Source organism: Mixophyes fleayi, chromosome 4 (assembly GCF_038048845.1).
Source record: "Mixophyes fleayi isolate aMixFle1 chromosome 4, aMixFle1.hap1, whole genome shotgun sequence".
In the NCBI taxonomy this organism is placed as follows: Eukaryota; Metazoa; Chordata; class Amphibia; order Anura; family Limnodynastidae; genus Mixophyes; species Mixophyes fleayi.
This window is the reverse complement of record NC_134405.1, coordinates 302,334,491-302,362,212: the sequence shown is the minus strand read 5'-3', so window position 1 is coordinate 302,362,212 and position 27,722 is coordinate 302,334,491. Positions and strand designations below refer to the sequence as shown.

General features: G+C 35.3%; 1 protein-coding gene and 1 long non-coding RNA gene across 9 annotated transcripts in view; one reads left to right on the top strand and one right to left on the bottom strand.

Moving 5' to 3' along the window:
- LOC142152872 (protocadherin alpha-C2-like) overlaps positions 1 to 27,722 on the bottom strand; it is a 202,423-nt gene that overhangs the window by 136,074 nt on the left and 38,627 nt on the right. For 2 of the 7 annotated variants that reach the window (XM_075209915.1, XM_075209919.1), the window contains exon 1: positions 16,728 to 19,159. The exons of 2 other annotated variants lie outside the window; for them this stretch is intronic. In XM_075209915.1, coding sequence (XP_075066016.1) covers positions 16,728 to 19,064 — 2,337 coding nt within the window. In that variant the 5' untranslated portion in view covers positions 19,065 to 19,159. Of the gene's footprint in view, positions 1 to 1,264; positions 3,423 to 9,324; positions 11,665 to 16,727; positions 19,160 to 25,382 lie in introns of those variants that run through there. 3 more of the 7 variants (XM_075209914.1, XM_075209913.1, XM_075209920.1) reach the window with 3 other exon arrangements.
- On the top strand, positions 3,246 to 27,598 carry LOC142152873 (uncharacterized). 2 transcript variants are annotated; one of them, XR_012691406.1, is made up of 5 exons: positions 3,246 to 4,120; positions 11,732 to 11,894; positions 17,072 to 17,146; positions 19,132 to 19,289; positions 27,521 to 27,598. It is a non-coding gene; the product is annotated as an uncharacterized LOC142152873 (long non-coding RNA). The 2 variants fall into 2 exon arrangements; XR_012691407.1 differs by lacking the exons at positions 3,246 to 4,120; positions 17,072 to 17,146 and having other exon boundaries at positions 11,760 to 11,894.

Sequence of the window (27,722 nt, the reverse complement as noted above, 5' to 3'; positions counted from 1 at the left end):
TGAACTTCCTCCATTCATGGTGGAGCCATGTCAGGGCATGGGAGAGCAGATCGAGCTACATATATATATATATATATATATATATCTACATATATATATATATATATATATATATATATATATATATATATATATATATATATATATATGTACTTATTTTAGTGATTATTGCTTAAAAAAAAATAATTAAACAATAGTCCCCATGTCTCCCCCAAGGTCACTCCCAGCTCAACGTTGACATTACCATCTTTTTCACATCTGTTTTATACTAAGTCTCAAAAAAAAAGTAAACAGTGCAAATTTTAGTAATTTACACTACGAAAACGTGCATACGTCATGCTCAGCTACAGACCGTATATGGGTAAATACCTGTATTACTGTGTATTTTTTTTATTCCATTTCCTTATTTCAAGTCAATAACATAAAAATATATTTATTACTGCAAAACAAAGACCTTTATCTCCCAAACAGTATAAACATTATACAGTATATATGCTTAGAGTAAAAAGTAGAAATGTAATTCCACGTAAAACAACCTTATCTCCAATTCATAGTTAAAATTGTATTAATAAAATAATAACATGAAAATATTAACAATTACTTATATATTACTTTTTGATTTTTGTTTTACAAGGAGTATTTTTTGTGTATTTTTAAATGGCATTTTCTGTTTGAGCCAGAAGGAAAATATTTAAGTAAATTAAACATTTTGGACAAATATCGCTAAAAATGTATTCAATTGTGTATTACGGAATCTTTCCATGAGAATTGAATAGTTTTGAAACTATGTTTTGCTTCTATTTTATATATGTTTAAGTGACTTAAATCTTACAGTGTAGCACAGTGTTTAGTTTTTCTGAATGTCACAATCATGTGATGTTTATATTATGTTTTCATAATGCATTCATAATATTAGTTGGGTTCATGTTGATACTTTAGTAGTCATATCCCCATTTTCAAAGGTTTAAAATGATAACTATGCTGCTTGTAATTCTCTCATGAATCAGTCTTTCCTTATCAAAAAAAATATTCCTGATATAATTTTTTACTAAACTAAGTTTTTATGAATTTGACATCATTTTCAAAAACTTGAAACGATTTTGTATCTAAAACAGTTGTGAATGTTATTCCCACTTTAAATAAAATATAAATCTTTTGAAAACTCATATGTTAAAAATGTTATAGCTTATAAATGTCAAATAATCTGATACAGTTCATAATCGGCTCATTTTGAGACTAGATTTTTAAATCTAATTTCTCTTACCTTAAATTGGTTTGCAAGGTCTTCATTGCCTAGGATGTGAGAATTATTTGGAGTTAAGACAATTAAGTCATTTTTTGGTTGGAATGAGTTGGAACATACTCTATATTGGGTTTGCTGAGAATACATCCAGCTACCTCCAGTGTTGGAACAGATCTTGTAATTTTCTTTCAATTCATTGATCTCATCTCTGTATTTTTGCCATCTTAAGACAGTGAAAGCAATTAAAGTAATAAGAAATATACTTGAGATTATGCAGATGGCGACCACCAAATAAACATTTGCATCAGAAATATCATCAGCGTTACTTTTTGGTGCATGATTATCAAACTTCATTTCTTCTTCAGAATCCACCAAGGAGATGATGATTTGTGTCACTGCTGTCATCACCGGTTCTCCGTGGTCCTGAGCCACCACTACCAGTCTGTATTCTTCATTATCGGAATCTGTAAACTGACGTTTTAAACTGATTTCTCCAGTTTGTTGAGAAATGACAAATGGTGTTTTTCCTGATAGATCTTTAAAGTTGTAGGACATCCAAGCGTTGTATCCAGAGTCTAGATCTACTGCTCTCACTTTGGTTACAAGGTATCCAGGTTGGGCCGATTTTGCAGTTTTAATTGTAACTGTAGAATAAAGTGGGGAAAATGTGGGAGCATTGTCATTAATGTCTTCTATGAAGATATTTAGAGTGAGGTTAGAGCTGAGTGGATGTAGACCGGCATCTGTGGCTTTTATGTGACACTGGAAATAGGTAACTTGTTCATGATCAAAAGACACCAAAGCAAATACCTTTCCATTCTCTGGATTGATGGAGATATAGGATGATATGGGAATCCCATCAATGGTGCTGTCACTGATTGAGTAGGTGATGAAGGAATTATGACTGATATCTGGATCAGAGGCTGATGCTGTGTAGACATGGGAACCTGGTGGGTTGTTTTCCTTGATAAAGATTATGTCAACAGGTTGTTGAAATTGAGGGGCATTGTCATTTACATCACTAATATCTACTTTAAGAGTTTTTGACACTGACAGAGAAGGTGATCCCTCATCTCTCGCAGTAATAACTACTTCATATTGAGATTTTGTTTCTCGATCTAGTTGTCCGTTCACAGTCAAGGAAAAAACCCCTGTAAATGCTGGGTTTATTTTGAAAGGTGTATGTTCTGAAATATAACAAACAACTTTTCCATTTGAACCTGAGTCTTTATCATGTACACTAATAATGGCAACTGTTGTTCCTTGTGGTGAGTCCTCTGGAACAGGAACTGATAATGACGTCACTGTCATCTCAGGAGGATTGTCATTGACATCCACAACAGTCACTAGAACTTTACAATGTCCAACCATCTGGAGATCTCCATTATCAATAGCGTCAACCTGAATTTCGTGCATATTTGTTGTTTCAAAGTCTATTTCATCTTTCACTCTGATTTCTCCTGTGTGTTTGTCTAGATTGAAGATCTTTCTTACATCTCCCATTAACATTTTGCTAAACTCATATGATATTTCCCCATTTTTCCCTTCATCCAAATCTGTTGCATTCAGCTTAATCACTAAGGTTCCTTTAACAGCATTTTCTATCACACTGCACTGATAAAATGGTTGAGTAAAAGAGGGGGCATTATCATTAAGATCTTCTACAATGATGACAATTTGTGTTGTGCCACTTAATCTTGGTTTACCTCCATCATAAGCTGTAAGTGTGAGGTTGTGAACAGACTGTTTCTCTCTGTCTAGGGATTTCTTAAGCACAAGTTCTAAGGATCTGATTCGGTTCATATATTTTTGAAAATCTAATGCAAAATAATCACTTGCACTGATCTCATAATTTGTAACAGAATTTGTTCCCAGATCTGGATCAACTGCTCCCTCTAGTGGGAAACGAGATCCTGCTGGTCTGAGCTCTGATATCACAAGATTATTTACACTGGATGGGAAAGCTGGACTATTGTCATTTATGTCTTCTATTTCTACATCTACACGATACATCTGCACAGGCTTATCTACAATAACTTGCAGAGGAATAATACAGAAGGGTGTATTTGGACACAGCAGTTCTCTGTCTATTGTCTCTTTAACAAACAAGATTCCATTCTGCAGATTAACCTGGAAATATTCATTCTCATCTGCAGAGACAATACGTAACATTCTGGAATTAATCTCACCTATCTCCAGTCCAAGGTCCTGAGCAATTCTTCCAACAAAGGTGCCGTGTTTGGATTCCTCTGGGATGATATAATGCAGCTGACTCAGGACCACATCCAGTGACATTTGCAGCAATAAGAAATGGACCAACCTGCTCTTTGGTTGATAATCCTCTATTTGATTGAGCATCTCTTAAATCTCCTATGAATGATTTAGATAATTTCTCCTGAAAATAAGGCATTCACGTTGACTGAGGATCCACAACAGGAAAAAAAAATGTCATGACCAAAATTCCTAAAGCAAGATATTCAGAGGCAAGAATGGAGAAATGAACACTGCCTCACCTCTGTGCTATACGTTGGTATGGAGTGACATCTAGTGCTGACTCAGGAACACATCCCAGAATATTTGCAGCAATGACAATTGGATCAAATGTCTCTTTGCTAGAGAATGTTGATTTAGACTGAATATTTGATGATCCATATGTGGATGAAAGTGATAATTTCTCCAGTATATCAGGCATTCACTTTATGAAGATAGACAACGTGGAATAAAAATACTGTCATGGCCGATATCCCTACAGCAAGATGCTCTGTCGTCAACAATGGGAAAATACAGTATATTTATATATAGTTTCTCGATGCTATATGTGGTTGTGGAGTGTCATCTAGTGTCTGATTTTGATACTGCAAGTGGTACAAATCTAACGTAAGTGTTGTACACTTTCTTTTACTATCTATGTACGTTTTTTTATATAGATATAGTACATTGTAAAATATGCACTAGATATTACATATTATTTATATTTTTATATTTTAGTGCTTTATTATATTTTTATTTTCATGCTGTGTGTGATTATTATAATGCAAAGAAGATTAAATTTTACAGCCTCAATTAAGTATTTGAAAATGTAAAAACACTTTAATGCTCTCTATTAGCAGCCCTACAGGAAATGTGCTTCTTTTTTTTTAGCTAAAGGCAATAATACAAGTGAATGTTTGCATTTTTTTTGGTAATCTTTTGCAATTAAAATATTGCTGGATTGACACACTGCCCAATCACCTGAAATAAGGAAAACATCCTTCCTGAAGTTAAAATGCCAATCATGCCTAATATAATATCAATGTATTCAAAATTGTATTTAGATTAAAAAAGATATCTATACCACCATCTCTTTTAAGACATTATAAAATATTGCTAGCTTTGGTGGCTACCACTTGCTTTTGTTTGCTGTTGATCAACTTGTATTCTACTGTAACTTTTAGGTCATTCTGCTTCAAAGATCTGATAAATATAATAGCAGTTAATGAGCCATTTCTCTTAGTAGTCTATTTATCATATGCATAAATGGAAATGCATTTATATAAAATTTTCAGACCCTATTTTTCAAATTGACACAATACACTCATAGAATTGTCTTACATACAGTATCTCTATTGACCACAAAAAAAAACATTTTTAAATCCTTTTACTACAGTAAATCAGGAATAAGTAAATGAAATTGAAAGGGATCATTGGACGTGGGAATGATTCGCCTACATCTTTAGTCCACATCCATTTTTTTCCATTTATAACAGTTATGTACTCTGTCATGAATTTATATCAAATGTTAAGCTCCGAATAAACACTGGGTCACCCATGATAGTTTTGTATCTATTATATGATCGAATTCCAAATAATGTTGTTAATTAGATGGATTGTTTTAGCATTCATTGATGCTGACCATTTTCATGGGGTCTTGAATGAACTTGCAGAAAGGAAAGTGGGAAGATTGCTTATAAGGTATTATGCAATTCTATGCCAGTTTTGGCCTGTGTGTTAAGATTGTGATGAAATGAGTAATATTTACTCACTGGTAGTTACTTTGAGCTTGATGTATAACACTGCTTCTCCATTTGCGTTCTACCCCAAAATGTTGGTGCACTAAATAAATGTATCAGACAGTTATTTATAGTGATGTCAAACATGATTTGATTTTTTTCCTGCATTTCCTTTGGCTTGAAAGTTGCCATAGCCTCAGAGAAATATGTATATTTAATCAACTTCCTTGATCCAGACATTGGTGCTCAATTGGCTTCAGATCTTGTGACTGACAAGTCCATGGGAAGTTAATAACATGAAGTTCATTGTCCACCAAACCATTGGGTGATGGATGCACTGTCATCTTTGAAGACATCCCTACCGTCAAGAATGAAATGCTAAAACACAATGTGAAGTTTATCACTCAGTATCTAGTCATTAGCATTGACCTTCTAAAGGAATGACTGCATCTAAACCATGCCAGGAAAATGACCCCACCACATTATGGAACCACTGAAACCCATCAGTCCTGCAAAATAAACACTCAAGGCTGTAGAATTCTTTAGGTTGGCACCCGATTATGGAGAACATGATGAACATATCTGATCATAACCCATTCCTCGACTGCTCAGTAGTCAATTATCTGATCTGTTTGTACCATTGAGCTCACAAATGTAAGTTCTCAGGCGATTTATGCTCTACAACCCAATTATGAAATCCAGCTCTGTAGAGCTCTCGATGGACTGTTTTTGATGAAACTTGTTCCTTGTGCTTTGCATTTCAAACAAATACACGAATATCACACATAGAATATGTACTTCCCCACTCTGTTGCCCTTTGCTGAAGATAATGTTTCCTCAGAGTTCCATGTTAACATAACCTTAAACACCATTGCTCATGAAATATTAGGACATACAGCTATCTTGGTCACTGAAGGTCCTGCCAAACTTGCCCTAGCAATTATCCCTAACTAAGCTCTCCTCTTGCACTCGTACAACCAGGGCTGTTTAGCATTTTAGTAATTGACCATGACACCATGTTATATGCTTATTTAATGCATGATCCACACCTGTGTGGAAACCCTTGTTTTCAATATGTTTGGTCTCTCTCATTTACCCAGGTGTTTTTATTTTTTGTATGTTTAAGATACATATAATATATGCACACATAAATACTTAGCAAACGTACCAAATGCAAATTTAATTTTATGGACGTAGTATAGTCTATTTTAACCTTGAAGGTAACATACATTGTTTAGTAGTAATTTAATGTTTTTCTGCAGCTCGGTTAAACATTATTACCTCCACTCCATTACAGATAGTGGAAGCTTCTCCCACATCTTTAGGATACTTTCCTAATAGGGATCTAATGGAGGTCAAATACCAGAGATTGCAGTTGTGTGAGATATAATGACATCACTGTCCCTGCCCACTGTGTATGAATCCACCAATCCTCACAGTGCATTTCTACAGAGCAAGTTTGCAGAGTTGTCAGTCACTCTACACCTGGTCTGTCAGATAAGTCCCTCCCTCACAACAAGGCTACATGATGTAGAGGTGTGAAAGACAGTATGGTGGAATTATTTAGTTGCGTATAAGCACACCCATTATTTAATTATTTTAATCGACCCAATAACACACAAACTTTGGCATCTATTGATTTCAAATAATACCGATAATTGATCTTTCAATTTTCGTGATTTACTTAGTAAGACCCCCAACTCAAATATTTTTCTCAAGTGACTTGTTGGACCCAGTAGCTTATTTACAAAGTGCACAAGCTGGCAACAACTAAAGTAGTACCTAAACATCTTTGTTTATTGGGAAATAATGTGCATGCTAAGTTATAAAACTGCAGGAACAAATGACATAATGCAGAAAAAAATGAATGTGTCCTGTGTCTTTGATTTGAATGTATTGCATCTTTACAATGCATCTTTTAACTAGTTTAAGGCAAAATAAAAATGCAAAACATGTATCTGTGCCTACATCTTTTCCATGTTGGTCTCAAATGGCCTACAGTACTATAGCTGGCTATATTATTCTTTGCATGGGAGATGATTGAGAAAATCCCCTAATCATAAAAAAGTAGCTTCCTTAGCACAACAAGACGCTCAAAGACCTTCTAGAGAGACATCCACAAATACTTTTATTAAGGTGTGTTTGACTATGGCTACATTATTTGATTCAATCTTTATTTCCTGCTGATCCATGTGTGTCCTGTTTATTAGATCATCAGAATGTTCACAGTGGCAAGTGATGAAAGCGCTGATTTAGTTTGAAGCGGTGTCATGTTGTAAGGAGGATAATAGAATCAAACAAAGAGCCACAGACTGATATTTAGACGGAGTGGTGTCACCAACAGCATGTGTGGTGATTTCAGGCTTCAATAACACTGATACAGGAAGGTTATGGAATCAGACCCCCCTCTGTATGAAATTATTTTTATACATCTAACTCAGTTCTTTCAGTTTTAGCAGCTTCAGGGGAAACGCTTTTTATTTAACATATCTTATAGGGAAAGTAATTATTCCTGAACATATCTTATATGGAAAGTATTTTTTCCTAGATGACCAAGCCACAAGAATTGATAACATGTTGAACTTGAAGTACTTTTCTGTATGTAAACATATAATGTAATGCTTCCTGGTCACCCTCCACCTACTAATGGTACCTGAATTCCTGTGACCATTGTTGGACCATGTTATGGAAGGAAGGGGGGGGGGTCCTTGTGTATATGTGTATAATTAGATCACTTATTATAGTGATCAACTGCATGAAATCATATTACAACTGATCTACTTCTGCAGAAAGGCAGGAGGGAAAGGATCTTCCTTGCTATTTACAGATGTTCTTCCCACGATCTAAATTAAGAAAAAGACCTTTAAAAACTGCCCGTCATTCCCACAGGCACATTCCTAGCCCCCGAAACATATGCCATGCATTCTCCAGTACAATGACGAAATTTACATGAGTGTCATACACTAAACCTACAAAGGAAGGCTCCATCACCATAATTTATGTCCACCCATTCCTGGTTCAATATAGTCACTTATGACATAAGGATTTGTACACACAGATGCATTGCATCCATGTGCAGCCATGACTACAATGTACACCTTTGATTCTGGGCCATAAAACTGTATCGATCATAAGCAAAATATACATTTTTTTATCGGGAGAACAAGCCAGTTCTAGCTAGTAACATTTTAAAATAAATACCTAAATACTTTCATAAGAATTATAGAAACACATTTCTTCATTCATTTACACATTTTCTCATAAAAAGTCAATAAAGTAAAAATATATTTCAATATGCTTCCAATAGCAAGCTTTGTCCCTAACCCCACGTCCTCAAGTACCACCATCCTAATAAAAACTAAATTTCCTTTAATAAACTGAAATGCTATTCTCAATGAAGCTGACTCCCTCAAAAATATATACAAAAAATATTCTGGTCGTAAAAAGTAAAAAAATCTCTAGCTATTTCGTAGATATGATTGCTGAAAGAGGCTTATTTAGTAAGTAAAATTGCATACATTTGCACTTAAAATGCAATTTTTGAGAGCAAATAGTATCTAAAAATAATAATCTGAACATATTATCTAACTATTTTATGTTTTCATATTTGTCTTTGGGTATTTTTAAAGGGCCTTTATTTATATATTTTTAAATGGTTTTTTCCGAACGAAAAGGAAAAAAAATGCTCAAATTACAACTTTTGGTAAAATATTGCTAGAATTTATGCAATTGTTTATTACAGAACATTTCTGCAATAATCAATTAGTAACACCCTTTAAAGACTTTTAAAAATTGCATTTATGCTGTAATAATTGTTGTTAACCTGTCATAAAACAGAATTTTTTTAACTAATATTTTTGAAGCCTTTTTTCACTAAAACCAATATTTTTGAATTTGGGCCTTTTCAAAAACTTTTTTTTTAATAATTGTGTCTTTAAAACTGGTGTGATTTTTATTCTCTCTTTAAACAAAATGTAGTTTAAAAATGCCTAAAATTGCCTAAGGATGCTATAACTTAGTATTGTACATATAATCTGATACAGTTCATAATTAGATCACAATAAATACTTAGCTTTTAGATCTTTCTCTTACCTTATATTGGTATATTGCCTGGTCTTCATTGCCCGGGGTCTGAGAGTTATTTGGAGTTAAGACAATTAAGTCATTTTTTGGTTGGAATGAGTTGGAACATACTCTATATTGGGTTTGTTGGGAATACATCCAGCTACCTCCGGTATTGGAACATATCTTGTAATTTTCCTTCAATTCATTGATCTCATCTCTATATTTTTGCCATCTTAAAACAGTGAAAACAATTAAAGTAATGAGAAATATACTTGAGATTATGCAGATGGCGACCACCAAGTAAACATTTACATCAGAAATATCATCACCGTTACTTTTTGACGCATGATTATCAAACTTCATTTCTTCTTCAGATTCCACCCAGGAGATGATGATTTGTGTCACTGCTGTCATCACCGGTTCTCCGTGGTCCTGAGCCACCACTACCAGTCTGTATTCTTCATTATCGGAATCTGTAAACTGACGTTTTAGACTGATTTCTCCAGTTTGTTGAGAAATGACAAATGGTGTTTTTCCTGATAGATCTTTAAAATTGTAGGACATCCAAGCGTTATATCCAGAATCTAGATCTACTGCTCTCACTTTGGTTACAAGGTATCCAGGTTGGGCCGATTTTGCAGTTTTAATTGTGACTGTAGAAAAAAGTGGGGAAAATGTGGGAGCATTGTCATTAATGTCTTCAATGAAGATATTTAGCGTCAGGTTAGATCTGAGTGGATGTAGACCGGCATCTGTGGCTTTTATGTGACATTGGAAATAGGTAACTTGTTCATGATCAAAGGACACTAACGCAAATACCTTTCCATTCTCTGGATTGATGGAGATATAGGATGATATGGGAATCCCATCAATGGTGCTGTCACTGATTGAGTAGGTGATGAAGGAATTTTGACTGATATCTGGATCAGAGGCTGATGCTGTGTAGACATGGGAACCCGGTGGGTTGTTTTCTTTGATAAAGATTATGTCAACAGGCTGTTGAAATTGAGGGGCATTGTCATTTACATCACTTATATCAACTTTAAGAGTTTTTGACACTGACAGAGAAGGTGATCCCTCATCTCTCGCAGTAATAACTACTTCATATTCAGATTTTGTTTCTCGATCTAGTTGTCCATTCACAGTCAAGGAAAAATCCCCTGTAAATGCTGGGTTTATTTTGAAGGGTGTATGTTCCGAAATATAACAAACAACTTTTCCATTTAAACCTGAATCTTTATCATGTACACTAATAATGGCAACTGTTGTTCCTTGTGGTGAGTCCTCTGGAACAGGAACTGATAATGATGTCACAGTCATCTCAGGAGGATTGTCATTGACATCCACAACAGTCACTAGAACCTTACAATGTCCAACCATCTGGAGATCTCCATTATCAATAGCGTCAACCTGAATTTCAAACATATTTGTTGTTTCAAAGTCTATTTCATCTTTCACTCTGATTTCACCTGTGTGTTTGTCTAGATTGAAGATGTTTCTTATATCTCCCTTTACCATTTTGCCAAATTCATATAATATTTCCCCATTTTTCCCTTCATCTGAATCTGTTGCATTCAGCTTAATCACTAAGGTTCCTCTAACAGCATTTTCTATCACACTGCACTGATAAAATGGTTGAGTAAAAGAGGGGGCATTATCATTAGCATCTTCAACAGCGATGACAATTTGTGTTGTGCCACTTAATCTTGGTTTACCTCCATCATAAGCTGTAAGCGTGAGGTTGTGAACAGACTGCTTCTCTCTGTCTAGGGATTTCTTAAGCACAAGTTCTAAGGATCTGATTTGGTTCATGTATTTTTGAAAATCCAATACAAAATAATCACTTGCACTGATCTCATAATTTGTAACAGAATTTGTTCCAAGATCTGGATCAACTGCTCCCTCTAGTGGGAAACGAGATCCTGCTGGTCTGAGCTCTGACATCACAAGATTATTTACACTGGATGGGAAAACGGGACTATTGTCATTTATGTCTTCTATTTCTACATCTACACGATACATCTGCACAGGCTTATCTACAATAACCTGCAGAGGAATAATACAGAATGGTGTATTTGGACATAGCAGTTCTCTGTCTATTGTCTCTTTAACAAACAAGATTCCATTCTGCAGATTAACCTGGAAATATTCCTTCTCATCTCTAGAGACAACACGTAACATTCTGGAATTAATCTCACCTATCTCCAGTCCAAGATCCTGAGCAATTCTTCCGACAAAGGTGCCGTGTTTGGATTCCTCTGGGATCATATAATGCAGCTGACTCAGGACCACATCCCAGGACATTTGCAGCAATAAGAAATGAGCCAAATGTCTCTTTGCTGGATAATCCTGTTTTAGACTGGACATTTCTTGATCTATAGGATGATGAAGGTGATAATTTCTCCAGTAAATAAGGCATTCACTCTCTCTGAAGATTCACAATGTGGAAGAAAAATTCTATCGTGGCCGATATCCCTACAGCAAGATGCTCTGTCGTCAACAATGGAAAAAAATATTTCTTCTTTTCCTTGATGCTATAAGTTGGTGTGGAGTGTCATCTAGTGTCTTATTTTGATATTACAACTAGTACAACTAACGTAAGTACATCTATTTTTAATTGTGTGTTTTCTTTGTTAAAAAGCAATTCTCTATAGTTATAGCAAATTGTCAAATACCCACAATATATTGCATATTATTTATATCTTATATTACAATTAATTGTGACTGCTATTTCAAAGGTGTGTACTAATTGCAAACGTGATGAAGATTTTATTTGCTGCCTCAATTATTTATTCTAAAATGTAAAAAAAAACAATAATGCTAAAGTTCTCTTGCAATGACTTTATATGACATGTTGTTCTTTTTACTAATAGCGATGAGGCATTATTAATAGCTTTGCATTAATTGCTATCCTGTATTGCATTTGTAGTATTGCAGAACTGAAGCCGTGTCCAAGCTATATCAAAAATACATCAAAACAAAATTATTGATCCCAAAATGGCCTTCCAGCCTAATATAGTATTAATAAATTATACAGACATTGAGAAAAAGTAAACCTAATACAGAGTTGTAACAACATGTCCAGTAGGGACTGTGTGTCCCATTGAGTCTGCCAAAGTCTAGTATTCAGCGCAAGTCTTTCAAGTCACTCAACTGACACCTGGTTTATGGGGATGGAAAACGTTCTCAGGCATTATTCCACAAAATCCCATTAATTCTCAAATCGATTTAGATGTGGTGTCTGAGAAGGCCAACATATGAATAACGTCAGTGTCATGCTCATCAAACTAGATAGAAGACACCAGTCCCATCAGAAAAGAATGTTTCATCATTGTGGTGAAGGTGATCCTTATAACAATTAAATAAAGATTGCATTGATGTTGGACTTTTTCATTCTAAAGTATAAAAAATACTCCCCACATCATTATGGAACCACCAAAACTCTTCACTGCTGGAAATAAGTACTCAGAGGGGTAGAGTATCTTAGGTTGACACTCATCTGTTTGTCGAGAACATGATTTCTTTGATCATATCACCTTCTTCCACTGCTCGTTAGTCCATTTCCTGTGCGTAAATTGTCATGTGTGAGGATCGGTTTACTCACTGTCATCCAACAATAATACCCTGCACTGTGGAGCTCCTTTTGAATTTATTTTTATAAAATTGGTTGCTCACAGCACAGGTTTGAGTTTGCAGATAATATATCTGCAGTTGCTAGTGTTTTTTTGCCTTGCAAAATATCTCATAAGTGCTTGATTGGGTTCACATCTGGTGACTGAGACGGCCATGGAAATATATAACATCAGGGTTTTTCTCATCATACCATTTGGCATGCTCTGTGGATGGAGGCACTATCATCCTGGAAGACATACCTAGGAAAGAATACTGCAATATGGGGCAAACATTGTCACTCGGCATTATTAATAATCATTAGCATTGACAATGTATTCTAAAGGAATGACAGTATCCAAACCATGCCAAGAAAATGTGCCCTACCATAGGAACCCTTCACTGATGGAGAAAGCACTCATGGCCATAGGGTTCTTTAGTTTGGCACTAATACTATAATGCCCGAGAAGGTGTTGTGTGTGTGGGCTCACAGGCAAGTATTTCAAAACTAAAATTACCTTTCATGTGAAGGGAGACCTCTCGTTTTCTGGATCTGCAATGAAGCACTCCTCAATGGCAGAGAAGCAGTGCTTCCCCAAGCAGAAGAAAAATGGACTGAAGACCAACACGCAATTTAACATAATGAATAACAGCAATTAATTATTCAGCTCACCCCAGAGAGCAGGACGGTGTACTGTTTAAATGCCCCAGTGTAAGGGGCACTCTTTAGAGACTATTAGGGGGCGGATTTCAAGTGTTTACCAAACATTTATGATTTTTTATTATATTATATGAGTTTAACACTTTAACATCTTTCTACAAACTAATAGAGTAATCATTTTTTTTTTTACAATTTACTGGAGATCAAATAATAAAACTCTTGCTCAGGGTTACTGTGTTACTTAACGTCTTTGCCAAAACCACCTATTATAAGTTAATTATTACCAGTCACGGACTCTTATCCTAGATTAATATAAGTTTTTGCTAATGGCATAAATAAATTATGTGTTACTAAATGTCAACTTATTTATAAATATTAAAACAGTGATTAAGACTTTTCATCCAGTTCCTGGATCTACTAATGTACCTATCATTTACGTCTATGAACACAACAATAAATACATATATATATATATATATATATATATATATATATATATATATATATATATATATAATTATATTATTCACAGTTCTATTTCACTCTTGCGGTTTTGCACATATTAACTTCAAATGTTGCAGACTTGTTGCAGTAAGTTGCGGTAATATTGACTCATTGCTCTATAAACATAACCCTATGTACGTCACTATGTACCTCTTTAGAGACTGTTAGAGGGTGGATTTCAAGTGTTTACCAAAAATGTATGATTTTTCCAATTTCTTTTTATTATATTATATGAGTTTAACACTTTAACATATTCGTTACACTTTCTGGAATCCCCAGCGGACTGCTGTAGTTACTGAGGTGTCAATAATTGACAGTATCCTTTTTAAAGAACTGTATGTAGTTATCATGAATTGTGTTCAATCCTGTACCTCTGGTCCAACTCAGTCTATAATATCTGAATTCTTTTCAATTTACTCTAATCATTCACTTAGTTAAATATGTTCAAGCATATTGTCTGAAATCGATGAACAAAATACATGGTGATGAGCTTACCACACCCTTCCTCTTGTCACCCTTCCTTCTCTCCCCCCTTTCCTTTTCTGCATGACTCACCATAATATTTCAAATGTTTTCATTCAATATTGTATAGTTTTTCTTTGTACAAAACGGTTTGATTGTAACACTCTAATAGTTCTTTAATAAACTCTTTGCAAAGAAAAAGACACAGCACCACAACTTCTGTCTACCAACTTACAGCACAATGCTTACTTTACTCAGAAATATGTGTAGAAACTATATACCTTCAAGGGGATAAAAAGGCATATAAAACTAAAATGCATACATTTGTTTTAGCCCATAAATGCCATATTCCTTGGACACACAGTCGGTATCCCTATACTCAAAAGATCTAGGCAACAACATTTTTCACTAAATGGCTAAAACCTTTGATAATATTTCTCGAAATGTGTTTATTAATTTTTCTACCCATTTTCTCATATAGGGCTTGATTCAAGTTGGAACACATATTGGGTGTAAAAAGAGTTAACAAATTTTGTGCAGTACCACCTGTGTTTAAATCCAAATGTTTCTTAAGATACAATATTTGAATAGGGGTAAAAATACTTTCTGTGTAAGCACTACATACTTTCCATAAGCATAGACATACATACAGGTTGAAGAATTTTTCAGAAGCATTTGAACTATGTTTACTACCTGCATATTTACAGTGAATTCCCATCAGAACACACATGACTTATATAAAATTCTAAATTAAAATAATTCTGGTAACAATATAATAACCAACTAAATAAAAAGAACAAATTTAACTATGATTTTTTTCAATAAAATCCATATATTTGAGAATATTTTTTCAACTGAATCTATTATTTTAAAATAACTAACTAAATAAATAAATCTTCAATGCATGCAGTTGTTCTGTGCAGCTATTGAGATGCATGTGTGAAAGGTAGTAAATAAAGAGAAATCTGTGTTGGTCATCACTATCATCTGCCTGAAAACAGACGGACTTTTACTGAACACAGGATTTGAATTAGTAACATCTGCATGAACACTCATTTGCTGTGCAAGGACTATGTTACTCCACCCCTCCCATCCCCCGATTCTGCATCTCGAGTCGTAAAGAGTAGTAAGTGTCAGATGTACGCGGATATGAATTCTGTACAAAGTTGTGTAACTTTGGTTTCTGGGCACGCGTAGTGCAAAATAATGCAAGACATGCTAAGGCAAACTGGCATCTGGACTTGAATCTGTCCCATAATGTCAAGAAAATGAAAATATATTTATTCCAATATACTAGCAAAAAATATCATGTCCACCCCCACCCCCCTCAAATAAAAAAGTATACATATTGTTTTGATAGACTGAAAAAAAAACTTATTCTCAGTGAAACAGACTCACTTTCAAAATGTATAAAAAAAATGTTCTGCTAATAAAATGCCCAATCTCCCTGATCATTCAGGGGCTCATGTTAATCTGAACGCCAATTGATTTTTTTCAGCCATTTATTACGCATTTTTACATTTGAACATGCGCACCCAGCACTAATTTTGGAACTAGTATATTTTGCGCTTGCACAGAAGTAAAACAGCATATTATACGCCAAAAAACACAATTTGCATTAAACTTAACATGAGCCCCTCAGTTGTAAAAAATTGCTCAGTTGGGATTATTTGGTAAGTATAACTGCCTAAATTTTCACTTACAATGTAATTTTGGGAGAACAAACTGTATTTAAAATATAATAAGCTAAACATATTAACAAAGAAATACACTTTTATTTTTAACTTTGTGGTTTATTCTTGAGACTGTCTTATTTATATCTTATTTAAACAATTGTTTGTAAATTTTAACAATCACATCCCCATTTTAAGACTTTTAACATTTTATTTTTTGCTGTAAAAATGGTTGTAAACCTTTTATGTATCAGTCATTTATTTTTTTAACATTAAAATAATTCATGATGCCATTTGTAATTCTGAATTGACAGACCTCAAAAATATTTTTGGATTTACATAATTTTTGCCTCTAAAACAGTTGTGATATTTATTCCATCTTGAAATAATAATTAATAAACACTAAAAGAGTCCCATATTCTCCCCATAATGAAGATATAACTCATTACTGTACGTAAAGTAAAACACAGTTCATAATTGGCTCACTTAAAGATAATATTTTTAAATCCAATTTCTCTTACCTTATATTGGTTTGCATGATCTTCATTGCACAGCGATTGAGGGTTATTTGGAGTTAAGACAATTAAGTCATTTTTTGGTTGGAATGAGTTGGAACATACTCTGTATTGGGTTTGTTGGGAATACATCCAGCTACCTCCAGTGTTGGAACAAATCTTGTAATTTTCCTTCAATTCATTAATCTCATCTCTGTATTTTTGCCATCTTAATACAGTGAAGGCAATTAAAGTAATGAGAAATATACTTGAGATTATGCAGATGGCGACCACCAAGTAAACATTTGCATCAGAAATATCATCACTGTTACTTTTTGATGCATGATTATCAAACTTCATTTCTTCCTCAGATTCCACCAAGGAGATGATGATTTGTGTCACTGCTGTCATCACCGGTTCTCCGTGGTCCTGAGCCACCACTACCAGTCTGTATTCTTCATTATCTGAATCTGTAAACTGACGTTTTAGACTGATTTCTCCAGTGTGTTGAGAAATGATAAATGGTGTTTTTCCTGATGGTTCTTTAAAATTGTAGGACATCCAAGCGTTGTATCCAGAATCTAGATCTACTGCTCTCACTTTGGTTACAAGGTATCCAGGTTGGGCCGATTTTGCAGTTTTAATTGTGACTGTAGAATAAAGTGGGGAAAATGTGGGAGCATTGTCATTAATGTCTTCTATGAAAATATTTAGCGTCAGGTTAGAGCTGAGTGGATGTAGACCGGCATCTGTGGCTTTTATGTGACACTGGAAATAGGTAACTTGTTCATGATCAAAGGACACTAAAGCAAATACCTTTCCATTCTCTGGATTGATGGAGATATAGGATGATATGGGAATCCCATCAATGGTGCTGTCACTGATTGAGTAGGTGATGAATGAATTTTGACCAACATCTGGATCAGAGGCTGATGCTGTGTAGACATGGGAACCCGGTGGGTTGTTTTCTTTGATAAAGATTATGTCAACAGGCTGTTGAAATTGAGGAGCATTGTCATTTATATCACTAATATCAACTTTCAGAGTTTTTGACACTGACAGAGAAGGTGATCCCTCATCTCTCGCAGTAATAACTACTTCATATTGAGATTTTATTTCTCGATCTAGTTGTCCATTCACAGTCAAAGAAAACTCCCCTGTAAATGCTGGGTTTATTTTGAAGGGTGTATTTTCCGAAATATAACAAACAACTTTTCCATTTGAACCTGAGTCTTTATCATCTACACTAATAATGGCAACTGTTGTTCCTTGTGGTGAGTCCTCTGGAACAGGAATTGATAATGGTGTCACTGTCATCTCAGGAGGATTGTCATTGACATCCACAACAGTCACTAGAACCTTACATTGTCCAACCATCTGGAGATCTCCATTATCAATAGCATCAACTTGTATTTTATACATGTTTGTTGTTTCAAAGTCTATTTCATCTTTCACTCTGATTTCTCCTGTGTGTTTGTCTAGGTTGAAGATGTTTCTTACATCTCCCTTTACCATTTTGCTAAATTCATATGATATTTCCCCATTTTTTCCTTCATCTAAATCTGTTGCATTCAGCTTAATCACTAAGGTTCCTTTAACAGCATTTTCTATAACACTGCACTGATAAAATGGTTGAGTAAAAGAGGGGGCATTATCATTAAGATCTTCTACAATGATGACAATTTGTGTTGTGCCACTTAATCTTGGTTTACCTCCATCATAAGCTGTAAGTGTGAGGTTGTGAACAGACTGTTTCTCTCTGTCTAGGGATTTCTTAAGCACAAGTTCTAAGGATCTGATTTCATTCATATATTTTTGAAAATCTAATGCAAAATAATCACTTGCACTGATCTCATAATTTATAACAGAATTGGTTCCAAGATCTGGATCAACTGCTCCTTCTAGTGAGAAATGAGATCCTGCAGGTCTGAGCTCTGATATCACAAGATTATTCACACTGGATGGGAAAGCTGGACTATTGTCATTTATGTCTTCTATTTCTACTTCTACACGATACATCTGCACAGGCTTATCTACAATAACCTGCAGAGGAATAATACAGAAGGGTGTATTTGGACACAGCAGCTCTCTGTCTATTGTCTCTTTAACAAACAAGATTCCATTCTGCAAATTAACTTGGAAAAAATCCTTCTCATCTCTAAACATAATACGTAACATTCTGGAATTAATCTCACCTATCTCCAGTCCAAGGTCCTGAGCAATTCTTCCAACAAAGGTGCCGTGTTTGGATTCCTCTGGGATCATATAATGCAGCTGACTCAGGACCACATCCCAGAACATTTGCAGCAATAAGAAATGAACCAAATGTCTCTTTGCTAGATAATCCTGTTTTAGCCTGGACATTTCTTGATCTATAGGATGATGAAGGTGATAATTTCTCCAGTAAAAAAGGCATTCAATCTCTTTGTAGATTCACAACGTGGAAGAAAATTCTATCATGGCCGATATCCCTACAGCAAGATGCACAGTCGTCAACAATGGGAATATATATTTCTTTTCCTTGATGCTATAAGTTGGTGTGGAGTGTCATCTAGTGTCTGATCTTGATATTACAAGAACAACTTTAAAGTAAGTGCTGTACACCTATTTTAAATTATTTCAATGTTTTCATTGTTAAAAACCATATTTCTATAGGTATAGTAAGTTGACAAATATGCACCAGATTTTACATATTATTTATATTCTTTACATTTCAATTGTTTGTGATTTTAATCTTTAAATGATGTTCAAGATTATTAAAAACGTGATGAAGGTTTAATTGTACCACATTAATTATTTATTTCAAAATGCAAAAAGAAGTTTAATGCCCTCTTGCTACAGCACTCTGTGTAGTGTGCGCTCTCATGTAACTAAACATGATGAGGCATTGATCGTAGTTTTTGTGATAGTTTTGACAGTCTATTGCCATAATAATATTGCTGGACTGAAGCAGTTTCCAATAACGTCAAGCAGAAAAATGCTTTGTTATGTACAAATGGCAATCATTCCTAATATAATGTCAATATATTAAACATTGTATTTGAAAATATTAAACATCGTATCTGGGTTTAAAAATACATCTAAACCACAATGTCTCTGAATACATGATAAAATATAGTTAGTTTTGGTTGCTGCCACTTGCATTTTCCTATTCATAGGCCAAATAGACCATTAACTAAGGGTTGATTATTATTATATTTTATGAATTAAAAGGTTCCTAATGAGCTTACAAGAGGTGTGTGGAACTATTGACATATAAAATTGGTGTAAAACAATCATAGCTACTAGTGAGGCTTTTTCAAGGTAGCAGCATTATTAATCACCAATAGATAAATAGTCATTGGCGACTTGCATTTTTGTGCGGCTACTGGTGGTGTGGTTTGGAATGAAGAGAGGAAAATGAAGACACAAAACATGAACCAGCAGAAAACTTTAAACAGTCGACTTCCGTCAACCATGAATGATCTTCAAAGTCTATCTTAACTGAGCCTCCATCCGCTTCTGGTTCTAGAGCAGCTATTGCCTTTGTGCTACATTGGCACTGTCATGGTTATCCATCATCTTGGAGCATTGTCTGTCTGGTATTCTCTTTGGTTTCATGCTTATGGCTGGATACAGAGCCAGGACAGTATTTCCCTATGTTTTATGGCAGCTGCTGTCACCAAGGAGGCAACGTAGATCACGAAAGGAGGAACAGAGATGGCAACAGCATTGACAATTGAACTCACTGGATCCAGCAGCTGAACCAAGATTGTAGTCAGTAGATCTTCAAACAGTTCTTCTGCTTCAAGTTCCTTCTGCTTCAAGCATGTCATTCTACTTCAAGGATTTAATGAGGTTATGAGTAGTTTGAGGTAGTAGTCCGTTTATCATATCCATAAAATAAAACATGTTTGTGTAGAAATTTTAGACCTTATTTTTCAGATTGTTTTGCAGACATCACACACTCATGGAGTTGTCTTACATACGGTAATTTCATTGACCACAAAAATAATTTTCCTACAGTAAATGAAAAGTTTGTAAATAAAAAGAAAGGGATCATGGACTGTGGGATACTGACTATCATATCCTATCAGCATACAATACAATGATGATGAAACTGGCTTCTCACGGTTATAATCCTGGAGTACTCATCTCCCACTTTGGTTGCCCATTTCTGATCATTATTTTTCTTTGGAGTTCCATGCTGACATAGACTGCTGCTCACGGAGCATTACATTCAACAGCAACACTCCCCACAATAATTGCACCTTTTCAAAATCACCTCTCCTCTTGAATACCTTCCAACCATAATTACAGGCAACCAGGACAGTGCATCTGACTTTATTCTGACCATTCTGTCATGTTATATGCTTAATTGATGCATGAGCCACACCTGTGAGGGAGCATTTGCTTGGTGTCCTCATTTACTAAGGCTTTTTTATTTTTATTTACTATATGTATGTGTAAGATGCATGTAATATACGCACATTTAAAAGCTTAGTATACATACCAATTGCCAATTGAATTTTAATTATGACCATAAAATACCGGTAGTTTACATGACCCAAAGTCCAATTAGCTGTTTGTGAGAAAAGTACGGGTTGTATATAAACATATTTTTTAAAGGATCACTAAACCGCAAACGTAATATTTCGCATATAAAGATAAAATACATTGTTTAGTAGTAAAGTAATATTGTTCTGCAGCCCAACACTCCATTACAGAGAACGGAAGATTATCCCACATCTTTAGGACAGTGTACTAATATAGGTCTAAAAGCTGAGAACGCTGTCATCTGAGCTATAATGATATCGCTATCCCTGCCCTTGCGTATGAATCCACCAATCCACACAGTACATTTGTAAAGATCATGTTTGCAGAGCTGTCAATCACTGTCTACATGGTCTGTTAGAGAAGTCCCTTCCATATAACATGACTACCTTCTGGACACTTCCCAACTGTCCCAATTGTGGTGAGACATCCCAATTAACAGGCCGCAAAAGGGACTGGGCTTAACAGAAAATTTGCCCGTTTGTAGGCTGAGTTTGGGTGAAACAGGTAGCGGGGCTTATTGTGTCCCGTTTTTGGGATTCTAAATGTTTGGAAGTATGCTGTTGTAGAGGAATAAAGGACAGCATGACTTAATCAGTTGAGCATTAACACTCCAGTTATTTCATTATATTATTCAGCCCAGTAATACACAGACTTTGGTATCTATGAATTTTAATGAATGGCTACACTTGCTCTTTAAATCCCCATGAGTTGATTAGTAAGGTCCAAGCTCATATATTATTTATCATGAAATACTGAAGACACATGTAGTGTCATTAGATAATCATCATCATCATCAGCAGCTATTTATATGGCGCCACTAATTTCGTAAGCGCTGCACAGAGAGCTCACAACAGTCCCTGTGTCATTGGAGCTTACAGTCTAATTTCCCTAACATACACACCGAGAGAGAGAGAGACTAGGGCCAATTAACCTACTAGTATGTTTTTGGAATGTGAGAGGAAATAGGAGCACCCTAAGGAAACTCACACCAACACAGGGAGAACATACAAACTCCACACAGATAAGGCCATGGTTGGAATCAAAGACATGATCCCAGTGCTGTGAGGCAGAAGTGATAACCACTAAGCCAACAAGCAGCCCCCTAGATATTTTTGTTAATGGAAAAAAGTGTGCATGCTAAGTTATAAAAGAAAACTGCAGGAACAAAATACATAATGCAGATATAATTAATATGTCCTGTATCACTGATTTTAATGGGCTGCTTATTTACATGCACCATTTAAATAATAAAATGCAGAACAGAAAATACAAGAAAACATATTTATATTAAGTATTTTCTTTGTTGTTTTTTACAAATGTCCTCAATTTGCCTACAGCGCTATCCCTGGCTATATTATTCTTTATACGTACAAATGATACAAAATTATTCACCTGGATATGAATGCAAAAAGCTAACACTCATAAAAGCAAGCCAGTTTGCTCATAGACCTCCTTGCTAGTCATTCACAAACACTTTAAATTATGTGACTACCAATATTTATTTTATACCTGCTTTTCTTTTTTTAAGGTGTGACTCATTGTTTTATTCAATATTGATTTTCTGCTTATTTGTGTGTACCCTCTTTATTAGCCAATCAGATCATCATAATATTCATAGCAGCAAGACATTAGTGCGCTGATCTTGTTATGATGTAAGTGGAGGGTAGTAAAGACAAGTAAGGAGCCACAAACTGAGAGTTAGTAGAAAGAGCAGGGGCCCCAATAGCAAAGAGCAGTGATTTCAGGCTCCTGACACACTGATGAAGGAATATTATGGAGTCAAACCCATCTCTGTATGGAATGAATGTCTATATATATTGATATATATATATATATATACACACATATATATTGATATATATATATATATATAATATGTATAATATAAATGTCTAGTGGCGTGTGTTAGTCTGTGTGTGTGTGTGTGTGTGTGTGTGTGTGTGTGTGTGTGTGTGTGTGTGTGTGTGTAAAAAATAAAACCAAGCTGCAGCGCCACCTGCTGGGCGGAGTTATACACTGACCTACTAAATTCTTAGTATGTGTGGGAAAATTTTTTAGAAAGGGCTGAAATTTGGTATACTAAGATGTTTTTAATTTGTTAATTTAATGTGTTAATTGTTAAAAGTGTTTATAAAGATTTTAAAACAATATATATATATTTCTTGAAGGAGAAGTGACAGTTGGGAGTGGTTGGTGGTTGCCGGGGGTGACAGTGGGGAGTGGTTGGTGGTTGCCAGGGGTGACAGAGTGAGAGGAGTGTGATACTCAGGACCGCTGAGAGAGATCCCTGTGTCTGGATAGACATCTGGATAGATGTGGCGATGAAAATGAAGGATGAGGTGATGGAGAAGAATGATGAGGTGGTGACATGTGGACAAAACCACGTTAAAAAAGGGCGCTTACGTCGGGAAGTAACGCTCTTCCCCTGAGGAGGCCTGGGCTATGGCCCAAATGCATGACAAGAACCTTTTTAACACCTTAAGTAGCTTGATTTGACTAGAATGCATGAGTATCATGCACGGGTTAACTTGTATGTATATCTATATATATATATATATATATATATGGTTAACCGACCCACACAACTGTATTACATGTTGAACTTACTGTACTTGTTTCTTTGTTCAACCTCACTATTTAGGTAAATATAGCATGAAATGCTTTCTGATCCCCACCAATTTAAGTTCACCATGATAACACTAATCACCCTAATGCACTCTCACAACTGTCCCAATCTTCACTCTAAGCCACACTCGCTCCTCTTGTCTCAGCTCTGCCCTCTTCCACTTAGAATGTAAGCTCTCTAATGAGCAGGGTCCTTCATATCCTTTGTTTTCATACCTGCGTTTATTTAGTCTACCTTTTATGTCCCTGTCCTATGTGTGTACTGTTTTCCTTACTGTACGGCGATGCGAAGCACGGTGGCATTTTATAAATCTACGAAAATAATAATACTAATAATAATCTATTGCTGCAGAAATGCAGGAGGAAAATGAGTCTACTTTGCTCTGTGCAGATAAGCTCTCCCAATAATAAGAATGTTTATACATAATTTTAAAAAAATTAGTTTTTTAGAAAATGTCGAGGCCCATTCCCAACCCTCCAAAAATATATCAAACTATTTCCAGGACAATGACAACATCACTCACTAAACCTACAAAAAAGCACTATCACCACAACTTTTGTCACTTCCGACCTTATATCAGCTTAAACCCACCATAAAGATGTCTATAAACAGATGCTTTGCATCAATGTGCAGTCACGATATACCTTCAAGGGAAATATATACCTTTGTTTCTGGGCCATACACTTGCAATGTACCTTATACTTATATTTGCTATCCCTATACTCGGGAGAGCTAGGCAGTTAAATGTTTGCACTAAATGCCAAACACTTTGATAAGATTACTATGAACACTTTGATAAGATTACTAGAGACTTATTTATTATTTTTTCTACCCATTTTCTCATATAGAGTCTAAACACATGCACCTCCAATATCTAAAAATAAAATTTCTCATCAGAAAACGTCAAATCTCCTTGTTCATTCAGTAGCTAAAATAACTCAAATGCGATATTACGGAAAGTAGAATCACCTAAATTTTCATTTACACAGTGATTATTGAAATACAAACTGTATTTAAAAAGAAATAAGCTGAACATACAATTTTATTTATGCATGTGGGGTGTTTTGATGGTGTCTTGTTTATATAATTTTTAAATGATCATTAGTTCAAATATTTGTTTTTTACTCTTTGAAATGGTTGCTAATCTTTAATGACGCTGCCATTTATTTATTTTATGAACTAATAAACATTCATTCATGAAGTAATTTTTTAGCAAAAGTCAGGTTTTCTGAATTGGAGAGTTTTCAAAAACTTTTTTGGACCTTGAAACAATTTTGTCTCTAAAACAGTTCACCCGCTACGAGGGCAGTGGCAGGTGAGGAGTTTGACTGGGGCAGTACACCTGTCAAACCGTAACGCAGGTGTCCTAAGGTGAGCTCAGGGAGGAAAGAAACCCGTGGAGCAGAAGGGCAAGGGCTTGCAGTAAAAATGTACAACAATCCCATTACTGTACATAAAACAAAACACAGCTCATAACAGACTCATTTAATTTGAATTTTTTATAATCCAATTTCTCTTACCTTATATTGGTATATTGCCTGGTCTTCATTGTCCATGTTTTGAGGGTTATTTGGAGTTAAAACAATTAAGTCAGTTTTTGGTTGGAATGAGTTGGAACAGACTCTATATTGGGTTTGTTGGGAATACATCCAGCTACCTCCAGTGTTGGAACAGATCTTGTAATTCTCTTTCAATTCGTTGATCTCATCTCTGTATTTTTGCCATCTTATAACAGTGAAAGCAATTAAAGTAATGAGAAATATACTTGAGATTATGCAGATGGCGACCACCAAGTAAACATTTGCATCAGAAATATCATCACTGTTACTTTTTGATGCATGATTATCAAACTTCATTTCTTCTTCAGATTCCACCAAGGAGATGATGATTTGTGTCACTGCTGTCATCACCGGTTCTCCGTGGTCCTGAGCCACCACTACCAGTCTGTATTCTTCATTATCTGAATCTGTAAACTGACGTTTTAGACTGATTTCTCCAGTTTGTTGAGAAATGACAAATGGTGTTTTTCCTGATAGATCTTTAAAGTTGTAGGACATCCAAGCGTTGTATCCAGAATCTAGATCTACTGCTCTCACTTTGGTTACAAGGTATCCAGGTTGGGCCGATTTTGCCGTTTTAATTGTTACCGTGGAATAAAGTGGGGAAAATGTGGGAGCATTGTCATTAATGTCTTCAATGAAAATATTTAGCGTCAGGTTAGAGCTTAGTGGATGTAGACCGGCATCTGTGGCTTTTATGTGACACTGGAAAAAGGTAACTTGTTCATGATCAAATGATACCAAAGCAAATACCTTTCCATTCTCGGGATTGATGGAGATATAGGATGATATGGGAATCCCATCAATGGTGCTGTCACTGATTGAGTATGTGATGAAGGAATTTTGACTGATATCTGGATCAGAGGCTGATGCTGTGTAGACATGGGAACCCGGTGGGTTGTTTTCCTTGATAAAGATTATGTCAACAGGTTGTTGAAATTGAGGGGAATTGTCGTTTACATCACTTATATCAACGTTAAGAGTTTTTGACACTGACAGAGGTGGTGATCCCTCATCTCTGCAAGTTAAAACCACTTCATATTGAGATTTTGATTCTCGATCTAGCTGTCCATTCACAGTCAAGGAAAAATCCCCTGTAAATGCTGGGTTTATTTTGAAGGGTGTATATTCTAAAATATAGCAAGCAACTTTTCCATTTGAACCTGTATCTTTATCATGTACACTAATAATGGCAACTGTTGTTCCTTGTGGTGAGTCTTCTGGTACAGGAACTGATAATGATGTCACTGTCATCTCAGGAGGATTGTCATTGACATCCACAATAGTCACTAGAACTTTACAATGTCCAACCATCTGGAAATCTCCATTATCAATAGCGTCAACTTGTATTTTATACATATTTGTTGTTTCAAAGTCTATTTCATCTTTCACTCTGATTTCTCCTGTATGTTTATCTAGGTTGAAGATGTTTCTTATATCTCCCTTTACCAGTTTGCTAAATTCATATGATATTTCCCCATTTTTACCTTCATCCAAATCTGTTGCATTCAGCTTAATCACTAAGGTTCCTTTAACAGCATTTTCTATCACACTGCACTGATAAAATGGTTGAGTAAAAGAGGGAGCATTATCATTAACATCTTCAACAGCGATGACAATTTGTGTTGTGCCACTTAATCTTGGTTTACCTCCATCATAAGCTGTAAGCGTGAGGTTGTGAACAGACTGTTTCTCTCTGTCTAGGGATTTCTTAAGCACAAGTTCTAAGGATCTGATTTCATTCATATATTTTTGAAAATCCAATGCAAAATAATCACTTGCACTGATCTCATAATTTGTAACAGAATTTGTTCCAAGATCTGGATCAACTGCTCCTTCTAGTGGGAAACGAGATCCTGCTGGACTGAGCTCTGATATCACAAGATTATTCACATAAGAGGAGAAAGCTGGACTATTGTCATTTATGTCTTGTATTTCTACATCGACACGATACATCTGCACAGGCTTATCTACAATAACCTGCAGGGGAATAATACAGAAGGGTGTATTTGGACACAGGAGTTCTCTGTCTATTGTCTCTTTAACAAATAAGATTCCATTTTGCAGATTAACTTGGAACAAATCCTTCTCATCCCTAGATATAATATGCAACATTCTGGAATTAATCTCACCTATCTCCAGTCCAAGGTCCTGAGCAATTCTTCCAACAAAGGTGCCGTGTTTGGATTCCTCTGGGATGATATAATGCAGCTGACTCAGGACCACATCCCATGATATTTGCAGCAATAACAAATGGACCAAATGTCTCTTTGCTAGATAATCCTGCTTTAGCCTGGACAT